The sequence below is a fragment of the Vanessa cardui genome, chromosome 29 (assembly GCF_905220365.1).
Source record: "Vanessa cardui chromosome 29, ilVanCard2.1, whole genome shotgun sequence".
NCBI lineage: Eukaryota > Metazoa > Arthropoda > Insecta > Lepidoptera > Nymphalidae > Vanessa > Vanessa cardui.
Window position 1 is genome coordinate 2825680 of NC_061151.1, and position 9608 is coordinate 2835287.

The 9608-nt window shown below is 32.5% G+C and overlaps 1 protein-coding gene across 1 annotated transcript in view; it reads left to right on the forward strand.

Annotated features, from left to right (window-relative positions):
• LOC124541902 (extracellular serine/threonine protein kinase four-jointed) overlaps nt 1–6429 on the forward strand; it is a 48815-nt gene extending 42386 nt beyond the window's left edge. The window contains exon 2 of the mRNA XM_047119824.1: nt 3765–6429. Within this exon, the coding sequence (XP_046975780.1) occupies nt 3810–5537 (1728 nt within the window). The 5' untranslated portion in view covers nt 3765–3809 and the 3' untranslated portion in view covers nt 5538–6429. The remainder of the gene's footprint in view (nt 1–3764) is intronic.
• The last annotated feature ends 3179 nt before the right edge of the window (nt 6430–9608 follow it).

Here is a 9608-nt window from a genome sequence, read left to right on the forward strand (position 1 = left end):
TTTTTCGTGTTTCTTTACCATATATTATATACAAAAAACTTCATCTCGAATCACTCTATCTATTAAAAAAAACCGCATCAAAATCAGTTGCTTAATTTGAAAGACAGGGGTTAGCGACTCTGTTTTATACTGACTGTTTTGAAAACCTTTACTATTAATTAGTCATTATGATCTCATAGGGTTCGCAATCACTGTTTCTCTTCTCCATTGTGCATGTATTACACATATAAACGCCCCTCATGAACCAATCTATTTTCTAAAAAAAACCGCATCAAAATCCGTTGCGTAATTTAAAAGATCTAAGCATACATAGGGACAGACAGCGGTAAGCGACTTTGTTTTATACTATATTCAATAATGAAGATTTGTTATATTAATAATAAAAAGTAGTATTTAATAATGAATCTTAGAAGCTTTCGAACTGTCATGTTATAGTGTTAACTTAATTAAAATAAATAAACAAAATATGACCTTGAATCAACGCGATGTGATTGGTCGAGCTTTAATAATTCGAGAGGAAGGTTTTATATATAATACATGGACAATATAATAAAAAAATGCTGATAATTTTAGCAGTTTGTAATGTGATAGTAAAGTAAAGTAACAGCCCGTTTATTTCCCACTGCTGGCCTAGAGCTCCTTTCCCACTTAAAGAAAGGGTTTGGAAGATATTCCGCCACGCTGTTCCAATGCGGGTGGAATACACATGTGGTAGTATTTGGATGAAATTACACACATGCAAGTTTCCTCACGATGTTTCCCTTCACCGCCGAGCACGATATATAGTGAGGATATATAGTGGTGCTTGCCTGGGTATGAACCCGAAGTCATCGGTTAAGAAGCATGAGTTCTTACCACTGGGCCATCTGAGCTCGTTGTAATGTGATGTCGTAAATAAATAAATTCTAATTAATTTTAAGTATATTTAGTATCACCATTGCACCCGTGCGAAGCCAGGGCGGGTCACTAGTAATATATATACATATATATAAAACATATTATGATATTTGAAAAAAAAAATAAACACATTATCTTGACTCGTTATCTCGAGCGGGAAATCAAATAAATTCGAAATGATTCATGTCTCCGTAATACGAAACCGTGTATGTTACGTTTTGAAGAAGTACTATAATGTCATAAATTAAATATTTTATCCGTGAACTAGCAGTGTACCGTAACGTTGTCTGTTTGGGTGTAATATTTATTATATCTTCTTTTGTTATCAAAATCAATGAAGTTTTGGGAATTATGGTGTATTTGATGGAATACCGTGTAGGAAAATCGTCAAAATGCTTGAGATATTTGTTGCTAAAAAAATTTGCCACTATCATTATCATTACATAGAAAAAAAGAGGAGATGGAACTGTGGTTAGAACGCGTGTATCTTAACCGATAATAGCGGGTTCAAACCCAGGCAAGCACCACTGAATATTAATGTCCTTAATATGTGTTAATAATTCATCTCGTGCTCAGTAATGAAGGAAAACATCGCCAGGTAACATGCAAGTCTAATATCATAGAAATTCTGCCACCAATGTGCATTGGAACAGCGTGATTAAATATGTTCCAACCCTTCTCATCAAAGGGAGAGGAGGCCTTAGCCCAGCAGTGGGAAATTTACAGGCTGTTGTTGTTTGTTCTTGTTGTTAATTGAATATGTGATCTACGGTGTATCTACCTAAACGGGCTTGCATAAAAGCCTACCACTGACCTGACCAATTTGGTGGTCCAAGCTTAGAAACCTCGAGATTCTTGGCAATTGTCAATAATTATGTTATTGAGAGTATCTACAAAGGATTCTTTGATTTAGCAATGAAAGTATCTTATATCCAACACCCAAGCCTTACCTTTCCTCTCAATCTCTTAGAAAAAATAAATATTGGACAACTTCACATACATTACAGTCCCAATGTAAGTAGCTAAGCACTTGTATTATGGAAAATCAGAAGTAACGACGGCACCACAAACACTCAGACCCAAGACAACATGGGATACTAATGATTTTTTTCTACATGAATCTCGAAGTAGCGAAACCATGTATTTACGCACTACTCGACCACAGAGGTCGTCGAATAGGCTTTTGGTACTTTTGTTTTCAAACCAGTAGACTCAGGAATTTTCCCAAATCCAAATAGAATAGCGTGGGCAATATTCATTTGATATTTCCTGTATTAAACAAAACTGAGTACCGAGATATTAACTGCCTCATTATATATAAAAGTCATTTGTAGTCCATCCCTTTCGTTCCCGTTGAATAAGAACGAGACAGGGCGTTTCACTATGGTCCCCGTATTTCACATGCTTACTTTAACAGCGATCACCATAAAAGTCGGGCCGCTTTAATATATGGAACTAATTAAACATTTCTTGTTAAATTGACGAGAATATATATTTTTACTATTTGAAATTGTTTAATGGTCATTCTGAAAACTATTGTGTTAGGACACGTTATGGTATATGGGATTATTGATTTCATAATACACCATAAACAATCGTTTTGATTAATGACAAACAAACAACCGCCTGTAAATTTCCCACTGCTGGGCTAAGGCCTTTGAGAAAAAGGTTTGGAACATACTCCACGACGCTGTTACAGTGCGGGTCGGTAGAACACACATGTGGCAGAATTTCTATGAAATTAGACACATGTAGGTTTTTTCACGATGTTTTCACGATGTGGACAACATCACATACATTACTCTGATCCCAATGTAAATAGCTAAAGCTTGTGTTATGGAAAATCAGAAGTAACGACGGTAAACAACCAGACCCAAGACAACATAGAAGACTAATGAACTTTTTCTACATCGGCACAACCGGGAATCGAACCTGGGACCTAGGAGTGGCGTACCGAAAAACGGTGTACACACTACAGGACCATAAAAATAATTTTAATATAACGGAACAAAATTACCTTTTAATAAGGCTCGACTATCTATTTAGTTATAAATAATGTTCTATCATGTTTGTATGTATTATTGTCTTCATTATCTCGATAACACGGACGATATCAATTATTTCATCTCTATCTATATATTTTTTATTAATTTATGTATATAACATGCTTATGTATATATTTATTGGTCGATTTTTTTATTTTATTATCAGTATTTTATCAGAAGAGTAAAAATTAATTTTCGACTAATTTTTAGATGGCATCTGTCACTTTCAAATAATTATTCGCATAAGAGATAATTAGCAATCAACAGATTAAGTCTAGTTTGTTAAATATCAATAATCAGCTGAGATGGCCTAGCGGTTAGACCGCGTGTATCTTAACCGATGATTGCGGATTCAAACTCAGGCAAACACCACTATATATATGTGCTTAATTTGTGTTTATAATTCATCTCAAAACATCGTGAGGAAACCTGCATGTGTCTAATTTCATCGAAATTCTGCCACATGTGCATTCCCCCAACCTGCATTGGAACAGCGAGGTGGAATATGTTCCAAACGTTCTCGTTAATAGAAGAGGCCTTATCCCAGCAGTGGGAAATTTACAGGCTGTTACTATACTTTACTACTTTTGTTAAATATATATAATTAATAAAAAATCGCTTTCATTTTAAGACTGTTTATTATTTATAGCCTATATCAATCGGGATGATATAATTATTCTAACGATTTAAAAGCTATTATGTACCATACAAACACGTACATACATTTTATTAATTGTTTTGGGTGTTCTTTTAATTAAATAATTTTAATAATTAATCATATAAATGTTCTTTATTTAAACATATATTACTTTCTTGTTGCAGATTTAACGGGATGGATTTCAGCAAAGAATAGCGTATGCAACAAAGATGGCGTCTTTCGACACAGATGTTGAAAACAGAAAGAGGAGTACAGAATGTGAAACAGACAGACTACCTACATTAAAACAGATACAACAAGATTATACAGATAAAACAAACATAGATAATAAATTAAAAATAACTCCCCTCAGTATTAACTACAAAATGAGGAAACCGTATATTCTTTACAATAATTTTCGTTACAAAGAAGATTTATCAAGAAGAGTTATTAAAAGGGAATATGGGTTTTATAACTATTGTTTTATAAGTGTCTGTCTCAGTTTCATACTAGGATTAGTAATCGGCGTTGCGATCGTCGGATCACCCCAAACAAGAGTGATCACATCCAATATTAGTCCTAAGAAAATAGTGAAATTGAACACAACCAGAGAAGGTTATTCTAGAAGTTTGAATTCGCTTAAACATTCTGAAAGTTTAAAATTAGAAGACAACTTTATCATCCCTGAAAAACAAAAGAGTATCGACAGTTTTTCAACTGTTTCCTTCACTGGATCTGTGGACCCACACAAACATAAAATAGACGTTTACCCCAAAGGTCTTACAGAGGATATGAAGGATATTCTCAAAGATAATAAGGTATTCCAACACAAACTATCCATAACAAACGTAGTTGATACAAACGTACACGTACCTAATACTGATACAGTTCTGTACGATAACATATTCTGGGGCCCGGAAGTGGAAAACTCAATGCCACAAGGTTACGGCGAAAATTCCGCTGAAATCTGGGAGAGTTACGTCGATCAGAGCGAAGTGACGAAGATGGAGCCCGGATGCGGAAGGATGCAGAATCGCTTGATCACATTCAAAGATGGAATCCAAGCTTGTGTGCGATACAGACAAAACACAGATCAGATACAGGGTGAAATATTCAGCTTCTATGTCGCTAGACTCTTGAACCTGACAAATCTAGCACCGTCTGTCATTAAAGTTGTCGATTTGAAAGATAAACTTTGGCAAAGCGTCGCTAACGACATCGCTTCAGCACAATGGAACACAAACAGGGCAGTTGTTCTAACTCAATATATACCGAGCTTAGAATCAGCTACGATACCGGAGATTTTCAAGCCATCAACTCGTCATTTGAATAAGAATGATGTGTTCAAAATGGCACAGAAAGAAAATGATACTGTTGAAACTAACAAACAAATACTTTTGGACAAACTAAGAATGAAAAGCAAAGCGAAGCCAGAAATTATGAACAACTTTGATTATATAGATGCTAAGCTCAATAAGAAAACAAGAGATCTATTCGTTGAACTAGCCCAATGGTCAGATCTCATTATATTTGACTATCTAACAGCTAATTTAGATCGGATTGTAAATAATTTATTCAATTATCAATGGAATATAAACATAATGGACGGTCCTGCGCACAATTTGGCCAGGAAAATAGACAGTGGGTTACTTTTGTTTCTGGATAATGAATCCGGACTACTCCACGGCTATCGGCTTTTGAAGAAGTACAATGTGTATCATAGTTTGATGCTGGATAATTTGTGTGTGTTTAGGAAGAGGACTGTTGACTCGTTGAGGAGTTTACACGATAGTTCGATCGGTGCGAAACTTAGTGATATATTTCATAGGAAGAACAATGCTGTTATTAGAGATATTCTGCCGCCATTGCCGGAGAAGAACGCGAAAGTTCTGCACGATAGAATAGGCAAAGTTTTAAGTCAAATCGACAAGTGTGCACAGACTTTTTCTAATAGATAACTATTTTTTTTTTTTTTTAATTAACTCGCACTAAATCCTTTTTTATCTGTATTGCAGTTACAACTAATTAAAAACAAACGATATAGTTCAGAAAACATTGTAGAAATAATTTAAGTTTCCAAAAAGTCGTTAAAAATACATGGCATTTTTAAAGTTGTTGTTGTTGTCAATTACATCTGTCAATGTGTGTTGCAACAAAAATGTTGCCAATATTAAAAATTTAATTTTTTGTTTGAAATTATCGTTTTTAATTCTGCCTTTGTAAATATTTGTGTAAGTTTCTATTTATTTTAGTGCGAGTAAAGACAAGTGATACTGATAAGCGTGTTTCGATACCAAATACATTATTTATTGTAAATGTGCCAGTAATTGTTTTATGCGGTGATATTTATTTTGTTATTATAATATAATTATTTGTAAATATGCTGACTGTTTTATTTATAAAACGTTTCATTGTAAATTGTACAAAAATCAATGTTCATGTATTAATAGTTGATATAATAATTGCAATACAATTCTTCAAATCCTTCAAATTTTATAATTTTTAAGCTAAATGTCACATTGAATTTTGTGACATTTCACGATTTTATGCTGGTGTGTGTTTCCGAACGTGTTTTGTCGAATTTGATCTTACAGGAGAGCTGTCTTGTAATGAATGATATTTTATCTCTGAATACGTGTACGTTTCTATTTTATTGACAAATTACTCCACATAAAGCGCTCAAATTTGAAAGTCTATTAACTAATTTGAGATTTTAATCTTAATAACGGATGTTACATTGAACACGTTTTATTTTAAAATGCATCATAATTGTTATCAAAATATCCTGACTAATGTAATTTCAGTAGTTCCGGATGGCCAAAATAATATTATAGTTTTACAATGATGCTCCAATCTATCTTTTGTTACAATACCACGCTATCGTCCAATTGTTTTCTAATGACAGCTCAATCATATTTCAAATATGAAATAGTGGTACATGCCAGTATTAAATGCTACGCCATATAAAATAATATTAATTACAGTTTAAAACATTACTGATCAATTAATTACAATAATAATTGTCTATAATAAAGTAAATTCAATAGCCCCTGCTATATTCATAATATGAAATAATAATGTGATATAAATTATGATATATAATCAAATGTGATAAAACCGTATTGAAGGCTAAGGTTACTCTCGTAACACTAAGCTTAGAGTTGATTGTTTAATACAACTGTCAACTCAATTGGTTTTAGAAACCATTTAATTAAGATGGTTAAAGAATCAAGAAGGTATAAAAGATATTCATGAATTGAATAAGAAAGATAAAGGATAGTATTGGTAGCCAGTACGAAAATTTGTCATTACAGATTTAAAGGAAGAAGACAGATATAGCCCATATAGTGTGTCGTCTCTTTCTATAGAGATAATTCCGCGACGACTACATAGACTTTTCTCTGATAGTATCTATTAATTACTTATTTAATTAATTTAACTTTTAACTGGTTAATGGTAAGACAAAAATCCTAAAAGTTTTTGAATTTGGAATTTGGTTCAACGTATATTCCGATGCCTGTATGTAAAATCATCGTGACATTTTGTCGTCCAATCAGATTGAGGAAATAAGTAATGTACCCGTGTTTGCGAAAACACTTGAGTACTACGATTTTTCCCGCGCTGATGAATTGTCTCTGTTACGCTTTTTTTTTTCAATATGGCGTTTTTATATTTAGTCATAACATATTCTGCCAATGATATTATGATGACACTTAGAACCGATTTTAAAATAATATGCATAAATAGATATTATTTATTTAATATCTTAAAATAAAGTCAATAAATTGCTTAATAATTTGAGCCTTAAATTATGTCTGGGATTTTAAGATTATTTGACGTTGAACTTAGTTAATCTGCGGTCGATTGGCATTGAACATTTGTGTGTTGTCATAGTTTAAATTAAATGATTACGAAAATAAGAAAATTAGTCTAGAGATATAATATTATTCTTTTAATGTGAGTGTTTCAAGACAATTTCCATATATTTTTGTACAATTTCAAATGAATCGAATGTAATGCGTATAATATGTGATGACTGTTGTGTATAATCTGTTACATTTGAGAAATCTTTTCCGATTTCAAATGCAAGCGTCAAACTTATAAATTAAACTTATCTTTAGAGGTTGTTGTATTAAATAATATATAACCTATATGTGTCTAAAAATGTATTAAATCAGAGTTACAAATAATTGCCAGTATTAAAAACACAAATGTCAATTAACCTAAAATTAACTTTTATGTTTTTAATTATTGGGATTCATGAATTGAATAAAAAACTAATTAATTTGATAATAGGGGTGCTTTTTAACCCCTAGCTGAACTTAACTCTTCAAATTATAATACTTATATATTTTGTAAAAACTAAAATGTATTATTAAATTAAGTGTATATGTTACTATGTTATTTAGAAACGTCACAGATTAAACATAACGGTTGCAGCAAGCTTTAAGTTATGTAAATAAATGTAAACATATTATATATAATTATAATAAATAAAATTACTTTTTAATATATTCTTTTGTTGTTTGAATTTTGTCATGCACTCATAAATAATGTATCCTTAAGGGGATAACCGTTTTGAACAGCATATTTTAATACTAGCGATCCTCCCCGGCTTCGCACGGGTACAATACTGATACTAAATATACTACAGAATTTGTTTATATACGACATCACATTAGAAACTTCTAAAATTATCAGTGTTTCTTTAGTATATTGTCCATTTATTATATACAAAAATCTTCCTCTCGAATCACTCTATCTATTAACAAAAACCGCATCAAAATCCGTTGCGTAGTCTTAAAGATTAAAGCATACAAAGGGACATAGGGACAGAGAAAGCAACTTTGTTTTATACTATATAGTGATTACTAAAGTCTACACTGATATTATAAATGCAAAAGTAAGAGTATCTAACGCTTAAACCGCTGAACCGATATAGATGAAACATGATATGGAGATAGTTCGAGTTCCGGGGAGAGACAGGCTATTTTTAATTCACCCCTCAAAGGTGTGGGTGCAATAAGTAAAGTTTTATGCATTTCACGCGGGTAAAACCGCAGGTTCTACTATACATATGTACATATATATACAGATTGCAAAACACTATCACTTACTATAATCATTGTTACTTTAATACTTTATTTTCTAGTGGGTTTAGGGTTAGAAAAAATTAAAAGTAAAATTAGTTGAAAACATAAGTTAATGTATTTCAATGATGCTTTCTTGATTGTAAATCATAGTAGTAGTCAGGTATTATATATATAATCATAGTAGTATTTATAGTACGACAAAACTTTGATGTAGCATCGGCAAATTCAATAAAACCGATTTTTGCCGATTTACAGAACCAATGGAAATAGCTTACAATGTTTTCCCTCGCCGACGAGCACGAGATGAATTAGAAACACAAATTAAGCACATTATTCAGTGGTGCTTGCCTGGGTTCGAACCCGCAATAATTGGCTAAGATGCACGCGTTCTAACCACTGAAGGCCTTATACATTGGTTTTGTATGTTCACTATTCCTCTTATCACTAACCTTGGGAACTGAATCATTTGTATTTTTTACCTGATACTCTAACTCACCCTTAAAACTGAAATAACTTAAATGATTATTTATTGCAATATATTACATGAAGAGTTGGTGCTAGACCATATTACAAATATAAATAAATATTGGACATCCCTCTACTCTGATCCCAATGTAAGCTAAAGCACTTGTGTTATGGAACATCAGACGTAACGATATCACAAACACGCAGACCCAAGACAAAATAGAAACAGTAACTTTTTCTAAGTCATCTGGACTTCGAGTGACCTATGAAAGCCAGCGTACACAAATCCACCACAGAGGTCGTCATAGAAGTCATATCACAAGGTAATTGTTTATAAATTTACGTGTATCCTCTCCAAAGTTAGAGTTGATCGTCCATTAAGTTTAGAACATCTGACTTTGTGTCACGATTAAGCAAAAAGTCAATCGTTTATTGACGCTGTGGTAATCAATAGGTCGTTGACTCCATAAT